Genomic DNA, 16,461 nt, shown 5'->3' on the forward strand with positions numbered 1-16,461 from the left:
AATCAATGTTTCTAATATCTCCACTTCAAGTTAAAATATACAAAAAGTATTAATAAAAATTTACAAGTTTTTCCATAGTAATAAATCGAAATACATTGCAAATTGTCTATTTGCAATATCATATCACCTGGTGATTTTTGAAAATCATGAGTTCTAATCTAAGCTGCACAATCAATTTAGTTGAGATGCCTTCAAGGAAACATTCATTGTATCAGGGTTTTACTGGTCACACAAGATGAGCTAGCATGCCAATTTTACCTTCATAGTAATTTCTAAAAAACTGCCATTTTTATGGGGCCTTCACTGGTTATATGCTGCCAAACAAATAGCTTTAAATGGTGTATTAAAGTTATTATCATGATAGTTTTTAATATTATTACATAATTATCTATATATATTTCAGTGTTTGTCTTTTGATTAAACCGTGTCCAGTTATAGCAACTAAAATCTAACAATGAAAAATGTGCATGGTGTTGGATTTGATCTCAAGACCTCCAGATCTGGAAGCACCAAACTTAACAATTAAGCTACACAGAACACAAAGAATCTATTAGGAAAATAGCCAGTACAATGGTTAAGATATTCACACTTGAAGTGCTTGCTTGGGGTTAATAACTAACACTGTTGACTGTTGCCAATAACATTTTTAAGCTGGCCCAAAATGCGGGTATTGTTTCCATAAAAATTTTAGTAAAGATCTAGCTTTCTAGGTAGGTTACTCAAATTCATTAGGTAATTATTCCATTAACCTCGCGATGCCGGGCATTCACCTAGTTACAGATAAATTTCAATCGCAGATTTTTCTTCTTTGGTAACTTTTTTTGCATATATTTTTCATTATTGGTTGAGGTGCCAGAAATGCAAAAGTGTGATGAACAAACTCAACACTTGTGACTTAATTTCAATACATGGGGCTTAGTGCCAGAAACAACACTTGTTAGCTAGTGTCAATACCCACAGAAGCAGATAACAAATGCATAGGTGTTAGGTGATATCTTCAATACTTGCATCAGTTGAAACATTAGTAACAGGTCATATCATTTTCAATACAAAAGCGGCACTTTATATAGCGCACAATGGGCTCCCTAAGTAAAGCCTGGTTTCCATATGACAACGCAATGATCGCGCGCGGCCCAGTGATCGTGCGCAATGCATTTCTTGGGCCGCGAGGCAGTGTTTCCATATCGCGCGTAAGCTCCATGCTTGCATTGGACAGGGTGGATATTTTCCTTACTTTTTCGTAGGAGAGACATATTTCTTCGGAAAAACTGACCTCCGTTGCGAAATTACGCTGTCATATAAAAATCAGGCTTACTCTTTCGTACGGGAGACCGATTTCTTCGGAACAAAGCCTTTCGCTGGAATTGTGGGATAGGTTGAAAAGGTCTAGCGGTGTATTGTGGGATACATAATCGCACGCACCCATCGCAAGGATCCATTCTGTTGGATACTTGCGATCAGCGTACGCACGTCGCGCGACCGTCGTACGTTGACGTTTCCATATCACAACTGGCCTACGCACGACGTCGTGCGCCTTGTTGAGCGCCTTGCGCTGTCATATGGAAACCAGGCTTTAAAATTGTCAACGTGGCTTAGAGTTTTGTGAAGCCAAATCATTCCCAACATTTATGAAAGTGTAATGTTTGTAGCATGTGGTTGCTATGACCTTCCTAAATATCAACAAATAATATTCTTTAAAACCCAATCCATCATCTTTGAAGACAATTTTTTAGTAAAGTTAAATTTAATTTAGTTTAAGCAAACCAAGTAAAGTTAAATTTAATTTAGTTTAACTTTATTTCGTTTGCTTATCCAATTCCTTGATAGCCTATTCCCTAATAGTCTCTCTGTAAGGCAACTGGTATGAGTATAGCAATTAAGTTGGGGGAAAACCAGGCTTAGCACTAACAGTGAGTTCCTTATCCTTGTTGTCATAACCACGCATCTGTCCTTGATTTGGCTTTGAAAGGTTTAAGCTATCAGTCTTTTCAAACATGACAAGTATTTTAAAAGTGAACATCGATGGCATTATAGCAGCTCAAGCTTTCTCATTTTCTCATGTATCAGCTAGCAGTAAAGTCATCAGCTACTCTCCAGGTAAAGGTATATATGTGTCCATACATATAACTCAAGGGCAGTAGAGGACAAATTGCATTCAAGGCTCGACTATATTACGGAAGGGTTATGTTGACAGGCATTAATTACAAAGGACACCGGAGGCCTCTTCAAAGATGATCTACGGAGTGTAGAAAAACGGCTGCAGAACATAATGCCTATTGCCATTAAACTAGCGAGCAAGGCAGAGATTGCTGGAGCTGTCAAACAGGTACCCTTAGCAGCTACTGATTTCTGGCTTTAAATTGTACAGACTAATTTATTGTAAAAGGTAGACCAAATTTTCTTTTTTATGCTTAGCTGTACTCAATCACAGCATAATATGTATCATTAAATATTTTAAAAAATTATATATATGTTACTGTTACTATATATATACTGTTTATATCACAACACCCTAGACTTTTGTTAACAAGAAGTTTTTCTTCGAATGTCAGATGTTTAAACTTTCAACTCGCAAGTTCTCAGCATAAAAAGACCTTCTGTAAGAATGTTGTGTAGGCTTCGAAGTATCTACACTTAGTAGATGTTAAACACAAGATTAATATCATCTACTCATAGAATACCTCGAGCTAATGCATCAACATACAGCGGGTTGAATACTCACGCCTGCTCAAGTAAAATTTTTGTATTACAAAAACTACTTGCTTTGCCGTGTTTCATGACAACTGATGCTATAGGAGCACCTGCAGCTGAATGCCGCTCAGTCTATGGTAGAGTATGTGGAACATCTTAAAAGAATACACACAAGGGAAACAAATGATCATCATGCTACAAGAGTGAAACTTTTGAAAGCAAAGCAAGAATGGAATGTTGATGGTGGAGACAATTCTGTTAATGTAAACATTACTAGACGATCCTCAACTATGGGAGGCCCACCACAGGTATAATCTAAGGCTATTATTTATGTGTTTATTGATGGAGGTCAACTTTTAATTTAATCTTTCTTACATAGTATACACAGATGTCAGGAATTCAAAATGAGATGTGTGGTTTACATAGCTGTCCAAAGATTAGAGAATAAAGTAGTTGAGCTATAGAGGTCAAATATTTACAAATGAAGTCTTTGAACTGTATAGGTCAAGCAATTGATAAGAAAGTGTTTCAACTGTGTGTATTGAGACTATGTGTACAAAACTTGTAGGATAGAGAGCTCAGGCATTTTAAAACGAAGCGTTCTGCAGTATAGATTAATCAAACCAGATTATACAGTCTATCCCAAATAGAGAGCCAAAGCATGGTAGTTTTAAAAGTGTCTTCGGTAGAGCGTATAGTCTGCGTAAGGCTAACCTGTTTTTACAAGCATCAGCCTGTTTCATTTCAGAATCTTTAGTTTGTTCAAAAACATAAGACACTAGGACATGAAAAATTCAGGTCTTACTGTATTCTGTATCAAGAATTCTGATTGGCTGTTTTGAGAATAGCTGTGCATCACTAAAGCATGAAAGTTGTTCTGCTTGGCAGCATGGCATTAGTTAAGGCAGCACTTTCATGGTTCCCAGTGCCAAGACATACTTTGTTTGTGTAAGTAGTGTTGACAAAGGCAATCATATGACACGCTGTCTAAAATGTGACCTACATAGTTGTAAATCCTCAGCACAGTGGCATGACATCGCTGATTAAATAGAAAGTCAAGACAAGACGAGAGATAAATACCATACAATTTACTTCTTGCTTGGCATTCATCTACATGTATATGTGTAAATCTCACTTAGTCATTGTGCGTGCATGTGTTCGTCTGTTAGTTCGCATAAATGGGACCCATTTTCACATGTTTTTGCCGATTTCTTTCAAACTTTGCACACATGTGCTCCATGAACTCTTGCTGGCTATCAAACCAAAAATAAAAAAAATTGAGGGCATCACCTGGTATCGCCGGGCACCACCAGGCATCATCGGGCATTGTCAGGCTTCCTGCTCACTGTCAATAAGTTGAAGATGTGATTTTGAAGTTGATGAACTGCTATCATTACTAGTATAAGTGACTATCTTATTTGGCTCATGGATAGCCAAAGCTATTATAGTGCAACACGCGAGCTATCGTGTGAATAATAGAAAACTAGCATCTCAATGAAATACCAAACACTGAGAGAGTGAGAGTCAAACCATTCAACCCAAAAAGTATTTTCGGTGTATTCCATTGATGAAGAAGAAAGCGCACACCAGGACATGAGAATGTGATTGAGATGCAAATAACTTACCTGTCTTCTCCATCATCATTTGCTCCTCATTTGTTGACTTGTGATTGGCCTGTTGTTCCACCAGTTGTTAGGATTCAATTCTGATTATTTTGATTTAATTTAGCTAATCCATTTCGCCCTAAGAATAATAGCTTCCTTCCGTTTTCCACACTACTTCAACAGTGTATTATCAAAGTTCATGGCCATTTTAGTATTGCCATATCAGCTGACAAACATATTTACAGCATTTATTCACTGCGAACCTAAATGGTACAGTTTTTCTGTATATCTTTAGACACTTAATAAACGGCGAGCAAGCGTTTCTATCACAGCTCTACCGAATATTCTAGGAGGTCAAGGGCTAAAGCAGCTATCAGCGGTAAGTCACTATACACGAAGATCTTGCAGACTCTATGTTTGTCGGTCTCTACTACCTCTGGCTCTACTCCCTCTGTCTCTTCTGTCTCTGCCTCCGCTACCTCTGTCTCTACTACCTCTGTCTCCTACTACCTCTGTCTCTTACTAGCTCCATCTCCTACTACCTCCCTCTCCTACTACTTCCGTCTCCTACAACCTCCGTCTCCTGCTACCTCCGTCTCTTACTACATCCGTCTCCTACTACCTCTGTCTTCTACTACATGTATTTATGTCTTATCGCAAGCGTCAACAAAGACTATATCTAGTACTTAACAATAGCTATACTCCCAAAGAACCAAGTTGAAGCATTTTCCACTAGATGTTGCATTTTGATGAACCCTATAAGGTTTTTCTTGTAAGAAGAAGTACAAAAACTGAAAAAGTGATTCAGTATTAAAAGACTCTATATTAAAGAACTTCTGCAGTTATATAAAATTATTACATAATTCAGCTAATATATCATATTTAAAAAGCAATTGCTAGATCACAAGGCAGGCCATTGATTGCAAATGCCACCATGCAATGTGTCCTAATGTGATACAATATAGTATAAAAAGTAATTTGAACTTAAAACTGAAAATGAAAAACTAAAGATGTTGCAAGATCTGCTGTATATTAATAGCATTTCAGTACGAGGTAAGATACATTAAAATTTAATAATTATTCAATTAATGAACTGATTGAGTGCTTGACCACATAATCATTCAACTTCAAACTATTTTGTGCTGCAGTGATTTGTTATGACTGCATGAAAATGCACCTATTCAGTAGAGACAATTACTTATGAGAACGATACCTTTGATGCATGAAAACTTTGACACTGGCAGCCTTGCTACCATTCTACTTTACCTTCAAGCGTGATCTTAGTTTCCTTCCGTGTTCATAATACTATAGTATAGTGGAGTATAACAGATTATAATAGAGTATAATAAAGTATAATATAGTTTAATAGAATATAATAGAGTAAAGTGGAGTATAATAGAGTATAGTGGAGTATAATATATTATAATATAGTATAATAGAGTATAATAGAGTATAGTATAGTTTAATAGAATATAATAGAGTAAAGAGGAGTATAATAGAGTATAGTGGAGTATAATAGATTATAATATAGTATAGTAGAGTATAATAGAGTATAATATAGTTTAATAGAATATAATAGAGTAAAGTGGAGTATAATAGAGTAAAGTGGAGTATAATAGAGTATAGTGGATTATAATAGAGTATAATATAGTTTAATAGAAATTTATAGAATATAATAGAGTATAGTGGAGTATAGTAGAGTATAGTGGAGTATAGTAGAGTATAGTGGAGTATAATAGAGTATAGTGGAGTATAGTAGAGTATAGTGGAGTATAATAGAGTATAGTGGAGTATAATAGAGTATAATATAGTATAATAGAGTATAATAGAGTATAGTGGAATATAATAGAGTATAGTGGAGTATAATAGAGTAAAGTGGAGTATAATAGAGTATAGTGGAGTATAATAGAGTATATTAGAGTATAGTGGAGTATAATAGAGTATAATAGAGTATATTAGCATATAATAGACTATAGTGGAGTATATTAGAGTATATTAGAGTATAATAGAGTATAGGGGAGTATAATAGAGTATAATAGAATATAGTGGAGTATAATAGAGTACATTAGAGTATAGTGGAGTATAATAGAGTATAATAGAGTGTAATAGAGTATAATAGAGTATATTAGAGTATAATAGAGTATAGTAGAGTATGATAGAGTATGATAGAGTATAATAGAGTATATTAGAGTATATTAGAGTATATAGCATAACATAACCTAACACAGCTTACTGTAGCTTAGCTTAGTATGATTGTTATTAACTATAAAGTCAGTGTGATTGGCATAAAAAATTTAGCTGATTTTTAGTGTTAATAGACATCAGTCATGAGCAAGACACCAATCATGTTTTGAGGCAGCTGATGTTTTTTCCGCATTGAGGTAATATTTTGTATATTTGATAAGATTGTACAACTTTTAAACTGAGATAAATTGGAGATAAACTGTTTAAAAATTCTCTCTACGAAGTGTTTTAGCATTATAAAGCACTACGTGTCGTCATGACCCAAATATCTAGCAGAATTCATGCTTCTGAATGTAGAGATGTGTGACCTTGCATTATATAATTTCTGCGCATCCAACTAGTATGATTATTATTTGTTTTGCTCTCAATTGGGTATTGCAGCTACAAAAATCACAATCTTCCTCAGCTTTATTGAAACCATCAACAAGGAAGTCTGCATATATGGTATATAGCTTTTAGTTCTTACTCCGCTAAGAGTTGTCCTCTTCTTGCATAGTCTGACCTTGGCTGACCTTCGCTAACAGTTTGAAGTGGCTCTTTTGTTTGCAGTATATTTTAGTGAATTCACTTGAAATGGATTAAAGACCTTGCCAATCGGCATCTCTTTTGAGCTAATCAAGGCCAGAAAAGCCTTGGTGCATCAGGACTTCCTGATTAAAGTGGTTTCCTTAAGAGTGTGAGCTGTGGTTTGTGGGGGAGCAAGAATCAATCGTGAAAATGAAGAAAGTGTAATTTTCATCACAACAACTTGCCTATGTGAAACCGAGTTATTACCTTTTTTATATATTCAAAATAAATATCGTAACGCCAACAATTCGAAAAATGATCTCCGCATTTTACTTACCTACAAGGAACCACGTTTTGATCATATAATAGCAAAGAAGAGGCAGGGCTAAAGTCAAAGATCATAAAGTAATTTGTTTCTGTATATGTTGCTGCTGTCTAAAAGTGCTAGACTTTTTTAAAAATAACCTTTCAATAATATATTGTTTTCATATATTCTGAATATGCCTGCTTTTTATTTTTTTAGCCTTTTTTGCTTTGTTCAAAACAATGGGTGCAAGATCACTTTCATCAGTCGTAAGGGGTTTGGTGATGACAACGATTAGTCATATAATCAGTAGGAGGAAACATCTCATGCACCGAAATAGCGCATAGCACTCTTGTTTAGTTTTTCTTAGAATAGGACACACCATAGAATATCTCATAACTCACTAGCTTGTCCAGCATGAGCTAACTGATAACACTTGAAAGAAAAATCTATCAGTTTTCATAATGCATTCTCATTTACCCGGAAAAGTTGCTAAGCAAATATTTACTGAGGAATTTAAAACCTTTATTTTTGCATCCTCTTGTGCTTGTTGAAAGCCTTCTTATCAGCATCAGAGCAGATCACGAGATGCAAAGTAAACAGCATGTACATAATAGGTATATGTTAGATATGTGCGTCCACAGAGTATTACCAAGAAGGAACATGAGTTGTATACCTTATCAAGATTCTGAACAACCATCATGTAGGATTATTTCTTTTTGCAAAAAGTCTCTCGTCTACTGACTGGAAGCACACTTTAAATGATAACCAACTAATAGTGACACTTCCGGAAATCTTTGTTCCAGTTACGGAAGTAGCACACCATATCAGGCAATGTGCTTCACCTAAGCTAAATCTATTTTTAAGTCACGTTTATTCCTTTAAGTTATGGCTAATCATAAAATTTCAGCTAGTAAAACAATTGGTTTATTCTGGTTTCTTTCTTCCTTTATATTGAAGCTAGAGCAAGTTATGATACCCTACAGGATGAAGTTGTTCGTGGAGTTAAATCTCACAAAAATTGTCTTTGCAAGCATATTCGCGGACCAAATTATTCGCAGATGAACACATTTGCAATAAACTAATCTGTGAAAGCAGCTAGCAATAGAGTGAAACCTTCACGCGCGTATACCACGTGTCTAGGTCTCTGTTTAGCTGAGAATTTTATGTCGATCATGCTAAGCTATAAATTTTTGGCAGCATCCAGAGGTTTTCATGAATGTACATCAATTTGGAGGCCTTTGGTGAACTAACAACTTGTGGTAAGTTATGAGTTTTTCAATGTAAAGAACTGCAGGAGTTTTTTTTTTGATGAAGATGCCGTGCTGAATTCCGAATAACTTGTGACAACCTTGAAAAATTTTGTAAAGAAGTGTGATGCATTGGCAATGGGCTTAACTCAAAGCCCTGGCGAAGATTTTAAAAGAGTTTGGAACTCAGCCACGTTTACTAACTCTGCGTAGCGGCTAGTTTTTGATTTGAGGTAGTGGTTATTCTCCCTTGTGTTAAAAATAAAACTAATTATCGGTATTCGCGGGTTTTGATAATTCACGGATTTGACTGTACGCAAACTCGCGAATTATTAAATCCATCAAATATTTTCATCCTGTAGGGTATATGTATGCTTCTGGTATAGCATGTTTCATTATCTTTCACACAAACTTATTTTGTTATTTTTTATGAAACAATTTCCGAAACATTTCTGTTTGAAATGAGATTATTATCAAGGAAGTAATAAAAAGCTAAACTAAGTTACTTTGATTGAAAATGCAAGATCTTTTGAAAACTCGTGCCGTGTGAGTCGTAGGAGGCCATTTAGTTTCTTCTAATGTAGTCTTTACAAGCTTCTTATTAAAGTTTTGTTTTTCTATTACTTACTAGGCATATCTGGTAAAGGTAACACACTCTATCCATCCCATATGCTTAGTAGTCTCAACTATGAAACTTCAATCTCATAATCTAGTAGCATATGACAACAAAACATACAGTTTGTGCTGCTACAATAGCAAACTTAGTGATGTTGTAATAGTAAAGTGTGTTCTTACATATTAGCTACGTGTATTGCTATAATAGTGAGGTGTGTATTGCTATAATAGTAAGGTGTGCATTGCTATAATAGTGGGGTGTGTACTGCTATAATAGTGAAGTGTGTATTGCTATAATAGTAAGGTGTGTATTGCTATAATAGTGGGGTGTGTACTGCTATAATAGTGAAGTGTGTACTGCTATAATAGAAAAGTGTGTACTGCTATAATAGTGGGGGTGTATTGCTATAATAGTAAGGTGTGTATTGCTATAATAGTGTGTACTGCTATAATAGTGGGATGTGTACTGCTATAATAGTGGGGTGTGTATTGCTATAATAGTGAAGTGTGAGCTTACATATTAGCTAGGTGGGTATTGCTATAACAGTGAAATGCGTATCGCTATAATAGCGAAACTTTTACCACTATAATAGTGAAATGTGTACCGCTATAATAGTGAAATGTGTACCACTATAATAGTGAAGTGTGTACCGCTATTATAGTGAAATGTGTACCGCTAAATAGTGAAATTTATAAACCTATAATAAGGGAGTGTGTGCTGCGGTAATAGTGAAGTGTGTACTGCTATAATAGCGACATGTGTACTGCTATAATAGCGACATGTGTACTGCTATAATAGTGATGTATATACTGCCATAATAGTTACATGTGAACCGCACTAATAGCAAAGCTAGTCATCATCTATTTAATAGTGGTGATACATAATTTATTGCTTTATGGCAGATTGTTCATCTGACCTCTGTGAGCATGTTTAATACTGTTTGATGATCATAACAAATTGCACCGCTGTTATCTAGAAAGAGAAGAAAACTCCTGATTGTTATGGAGTCATCTGTGTAATAAGTAATGATTTGTCCGACTTGTACTCATTTGTTCTAACTCAGTCTAAAAAGGAGTCTCGTCTGATTGTGCTAACCACTAGCTAAATCTTCTTATTAGCTTTATGCCTAATAAGGCAAACAGCTGTAGAGATACTGCTGATGACACTGTAAAGTTGTCAGAGAAATTTAAATTCTAACTTCTTTGTATATTTTATAAAAGTAATGCATTCCAATTCTTTTTATAGAGGCGTATAAAAACCTAAAATAGAAGAATCTGCAAGCTTTTTTAAAGGAGTCTTCACTGTAAAGACCCTCAGGCTCCTGTCAAGATTGAAGCTTAATAAATTTTCAAGCATTGCAAGCTGGTTAAAAATCAAACACTTTATTACAATTAGCTCTGCCCACTTTTATAATAAGTTAAGAACAATAACCCGTGAAAAAAATTTTGGTCACCTGTTTTACCGCACTGCTATTTGTATTAGTTCTAAAGTGTTGATAAACATATATATCAGTAGAGTTTGGTCTGCTGCTTGCGGCATCGCTGCCAAGCTGATAACATGGAATGATTTAGTATGACAAAACTGATATAGCAGCGTTTATGCCTGATTCAGACCAATGTTGTGCGAGGCCCTGTGCCCTGCGATGCAAGGTTATACGGGTGTGCGATTGATGTGAACTGCAATGGCAAGGAAATCACGGAATGATGCAACTAAATACTACACGTACTTCACACGAGCATTGTCTTGCGCGGTCGTGCGGTTGTGCTGACATGCCATGTTGTATGTATGGCATGTCAGCGCCTCACACGCCATACATACAACACTGGTCTGAACCAGGCATTAGTGTATTACTGTCATTGTGTTATTCAATGTTTACAATTCAATGAGGTAGATCTTGTTACACAAAGGTTATAAAAGTTTCATCACGGGTTATTCAACAGGTAAACAGGGTTATTAAAAGATGACTGTCTAACTTCTAGTAGCCTGTAAGCTAGCCAATAATTGAGCAGAATTAGCTAGAATCTTTATCAGTCGATAAATTTTAAAAACTTATTCTCAACTAATTTAAAATAATATGAGAAATTGGCAAAATTGCATTTTAAACTTGCTCAATTTTAAGATGGCTGTTTGTTTGCAACAACCAGTCAGAGCAGATCAGGAACAATTCCATTTTTTTCGCATTACAAGCGATAGAAAATGGAATTGTTCCTGATAACACACTAATAATCAACAAAAATGACAAATGCCTTTACGCTTGTTGTCAATTACCGGTGTAGATAGGTCAATGTGCCTATTTGCAAACAAATAAGGCAGTCACGAAAGTTGGCCGAGAGCTAATAACAGAGCTTAACGGTGTGTAGAGCAGCAACTGAACATTTAAAGTTGGCTTGAAGTAAATGAAGTTTGCAGAGTCATCATGCAGGTCTCAACCAAACTCAGAAAGTCAATTTATTCTCACTACTTCTACTGTAACACAATTCTATATGTTTCTGAATCAGTATTGAATCAATGTTCACTGAAGGAATAAATCTATAAATCTATAAATCAAAGTGTTTGTCTGTCTGTCATTTGTCTGTCCAGTTATAGCAGTACAGTTTTAGGAATGAAAAATCAGCTTCACACTGGATTTGAACTTGAAATCTCCGGGTCTGCAGATCGGTGAACTGACCCAATACACCACACTGTCTTTGCCATATTATAGTATTATAAAGCACATAATCATGCAGAATTTGCATAAATACTATTGCCAGCTTGACGTAACATCAAGCTGGCCAATATTATAATGGCACATCATTAATGGCCAATATTGACGCTTGACATTGCATGTAATGACATTACATGCAACGTCATTACAACTTCAAGCTGGCTTCACGGCTCCTATTATAGTAAAGATTTAGACGAGCTTAAGTTACTAGCTTACCAGGTAAGTTACACAAATTTAATGGGTAGTTGAATTTGTGTAACTTACCTGGTAAATTATTTTATTACCAGTGCAACATTGGGCATACAGCTAGTAGAATAATAGAGTCAATAATAAATTGTCCAATCAAATATGAGTTTTGGTTGCAATTGACCAAACCTCCTTGAGCATGGTGGTAGCTGCTTTGGTGGTAGCGGTTTTGATTGCATCATCCACTCAAAGCTTACAACTTGGAAAGCTTTGATTCAGTAATATTGCTATGAGCAAGTTTAGAACTTCACAATAAATTGCGAGTTGTATTTGTTTTAAAACTGATAGCTAGAAGTTGAGGCTAGCAGATCTCTGATCAGTCTTTGATTTGCTTTTGTGCTCACTTGTAGGACCCACGCTCAAAATTTCAACAGATGGTGAGAAAAAGCTCTTTAAGTAATGCATTTCGTAGAACTTCGGAAGACAGCACTTCGAGTGATTACACAGAGCTGCCGGCAGTTACTCTGAGCAAACCAGACTCACCTGACTCAGTTGGTAGTAGCATGCGGCCGAGGTTTTCCTCTTTCAGCGCTGGTGACCGGTACAGTCTGGAAACAAACAACAATTCTCCAATAGATGCTCTAAGGTCAGTGAAAGTGTGCATCTGAGCAAAAGATAATAAGAAATTAAAAATCTTACAAGCAAATCTTTAGCTTTTAGGGGTGCTTTTGATGAGCTGATATGAAGGGTGTAAGTTAACGGTATATATCAGACCTCAAATTTTTAACCTGTCGACCATATCGACATTTTGAATCGATATTGACCACCGAGAGAACTTTTGGTCTATATTATTATTAGTCCATAGATTACGGAACTGTTTTAGTAAATAATTTGTTTTTGTTTACAAATGTTTTCATAAATTTTATATTATAAAATAGACTATTAACCTGTGAAATGAATAGACTCATTGATACTATGAAGTTATCTCCCCTATAGAAAAGCTAAGTCATCACTGGAATGTTTTCTACCAAGCTATCAAACCAGAAAAAGAGTATTTGGAAAGTTTTAAACTAAACTATATAGTTTTAGATTGGAAGGTTGAAAATTTCAGTCAATATTATGTACCCATGTTTACAGAGACCACCACAGCATGGTTGAAGCCTTAGGACCTTACATACCCACAAGAATTGCATTGCTGGTGCCTTGATATGCACCATTTGTTTGACGGCCTAAATATGAAACATTGATTTTATTATTATTTAAAATTTTAAATAATGTAAAAGTGTGTCATACTCTGACATGGTAATAGAGAAACAAACATCTCACTAAAAGTGTGTCATACTCTGACATGGTAATAGAGAAACAAACATCTCACTAAAAGCTATAATTAACTGGGACCTTTTTTGATTTAAAATCAATGTATTCATGTTTTAGTAAAGTACCCATTTCAGTTTATTTATGCTTGTTTAAATAAGTTGCTGGTTGGCAATCAGTTTATGATGAACTCTCTTATACCGTTTCTCCACCGACAGCTTTGTGTGATGCGCTTCAATTTTTAACAGGGATGTAGAGGCGGCATGTTTTACCTACTTACGCTTTGCCACTCTCTGTAGTTTTTACATTAACTACCATGTTCAAGTGAAAACTAAAGGATGAAATGCTAATTATGCTAATACCATAAAAAACTTTATTAGAAGTTGTCTTCTTTCCATTGTATGAAGAAAGTGCATCTCCTTGCTAGTCATAAAAGCATTCTCCTGTTTCGGCTAGTTCCATTTGGGGCTCACCTCTATAAATGGTATATTCTGGTACAGAATATATTGTGGCTGGATGCCCTCCCTAACATCACAACCAGCCCTTCTGTGATTCGAACCACTGACCCACTGATTGTATGCCAGCGGACTAGCCACTGAACTATGGCTGCTCCCTGCTACTCATGCATAGAGCAGGGGTGCTGAAAAGCTTTTAACTCCACATCAAATTTGAAAGTAGGCAACAACAACAAATTAAGCTTCAAGTATAATAGATAGTGACGCTTTACTAAAATAAGTATTTAATTTTGGTTGTTTCCAGTCATGTGGCTGTGATCAAAACAATTTGCGCTGCAACACCATCCGTAGAAACAGTTGAGAAGCCAGAAAAGGGAGCTGTCAGAACAGCCATTAGACGAAGAAAGTCTATAAAGCGATTAGACACAAGCAGTTCTCGAGGAAATGTTGGGTGAGTAAGACTTGTAAATTGTTATTTATTGTAATAGTAGGCTGATCCATAATCGGCGTTTTATGAGATATACATATATGTATTCACGTATTTCTCTTTGTAAAAACAAACTTGTTGTTTTTTTAAGTAGTTTGTAAACACAGTTTATGTTAAAAGTTTATTAAAGTTTTTGCAAAAGTTTATTTATAAAGTTAAAATGTAAAAGCATTCAAATGTTTGGTTTAGGAGTTGTGCTTTCTCGCATTCTGTTTAGTTCATCTGAAAATACAACTCTGCAGTCAGGCATAGTTAATTATATGGCTTAGTATAATTTGTTTTCAGCTTTGAACTTTATTATTTTGCTGATGTACTGTTAGGCAGCAAAGAACATAATGAGTTTGTATTAACCTAGTCTGGTTTTACTAACCCATCTATAGTTTGCTTTTTTGTAAAACTCATTAGTTCACTATCAACTAAGTCAACCAACCAAGTCAACCAACTAAGTCAACCAACCAAATCAACTAACCAAATTAATACAATTCTTAGATTGTAACTTGTCAGATTGTTAATAAATGTAAAAACTATCTGGTAAGTTATTTTAATACACCCTTAGAGCTTGCTGGCCATTTGGGTCACACTGAAATAGGCATGCCGATAATAGGCCACGTCATATAGAAAAAGAAAAGTGGTACTGAATAGTTGTTCTTTAGCTTGTACAATGGTTCAATTGATGGCCAGATGCCATTTTTCAATTGTAATTATGATTGAAAAACAAGAGTTCCGGTGGCTAAAAAGATGGTAAAATTAACAACAACATATTATTGTGATTGCAAGCAAACTAAAGAATGTTTATTTGCAATGATTAACTTTTATAATTAATAATGATAAAATAATTTAATAAAAGTTAATAATGGCTCATGGCAAGTAAGATGTTTTTAACAACTGGTACAGAATGTGCTAGTTAGCACTCTTTTGTTTGTTTCTTGTAGCTTGTGTTCCTTGCTCCATGCTGTCAGCGGTTTAAACCTGCCCTAGTTCAATCAAACTCACAATACAAAAGTTGCAAGGCTTTATAAGGCTAAGTGCCTGTAATCTTATAGTTAATTTTTCAAATTCGGCACTAATTGGTGGCCAGCTAAATAATGCTGCTGTAACATCAAGCTAAAAATCTATGCGTATAGCAGTAAATCAACTCTGCCGGTTTTTTCATCACTTTTCATTGCTCACTGACGTATTGTGAAACAATAAAAAATAGCTATTATTTAAAGTAATATATTATTTTATATGCATGATGCTTACAACACAAACTACGTCATTAAAAGCAATTCTCTTAAAATATGAACTGGCAGCTGGAGATATGTGCCAAAGCATGCAGTTTTAAATTTTATAAATCTTTTATTTGTAAAGTTAGATTTAACTCAAACAATCAAATAATTGAAATTAATACTATTTTATGTATTAATTTTGGAGTTGTTTGATCAAACAAGAAGAAAACTCTACACATTATTTCTGTTTCCCAATCAAAATACAACCTGTTGTGAATTATAGGTTATAAATAACAGCAGTTTCTGTATTTGATATGTAAATATTTTGCCAGCATCGAAGCCTAATAGCACGGGGTTGCCTGTTGAGCTCTATAAATGCATTCATGATTCACGCAGCAGACATAAACAACATATTGTTTTTATCAACCTTGGCATAATATATTATCAGCTACCAAGTGTTCGTAAAGTGCAAAAATAGTATGTGTTCTACGAAATGGCAATAATCAAATCATAGAAGCATGTTTTTGGATCGATGAGTTACACGTGTAACTATCACTCCAATTGTAAAAGCTGAGTTTTATAGAATGTACTAATAAGGAACCCTGTATATGCTTATGGATGTGTATAACCCGCGAGCCATGTAAAAATGTATATGCCTTTGAATAAGCAAATGAAAATGTATGTGATGTGATCATGTCTGTACAGATTGTTATCACATCACATATGTGATCCCATCACATATGTGATCACATATGTGATGTGATCACATCACATATCTTCAACTATTAAAAAAATTAAATGTTCAAATTTTAGCTTTCGTAGTCATACAAAACATAAGTTCACAACTGCTTAGTTTACATATTTGAACTTAGGACAACATGTGTACTAATT

At 35.0% G+C, this 16,461-nt stretch overlaps 1 protein-coding gene across 1 annotated transcript in view; it reads left to right on the forward strand.

The window, feature by feature from the left end:
• Positions 1 to 16,461, forward strand: part of LOC137403737 (inositol 1,4,5-triphosphate receptor associated 2-like) — a 45,593-nt gene that overhangs the window by 19,258 nt on the left and 9,874 nt on the right. The window contains exons 3-7 of the mRNA XM_068089757.1: positions 2,195 to 2,326; positions 2,796 to 2,999; positions 4,591 to 4,674; positions 12,517 to 12,752; positions 14,180 to 14,326. Coding sequence (XP_067945858.1) covers positions 2,195 to 2,326; positions 2,796 to 2,999; positions 4,591 to 4,674; positions 12,517 to 12,752; positions 14,180 to 14,326 — 803 coding nt within the window. The remainder of the gene's footprint in view (positions 1 to 2,194; positions 2,327 to 2,795; positions 3,000 to 4,590; positions 4,675 to 12,516; positions 12,753 to 14,179; positions 14,327 to 16,461) is intronic.

The sequence above is a fragment of the Watersipora subatra genome, chromosome 9, assembly GCF_963576615.1.
Source record: "Watersipora subatra chromosome 9, tzWatSuba1.1, whole genome shotgun sequence".
NCBI classification, from domain to species: domain Eukaryota; kingdom Metazoa; phylum Bryozoa; class Gymnolaemata; order Cheilostomatida; family Watersiporidae; genus Watersipora; species Watersipora subatra.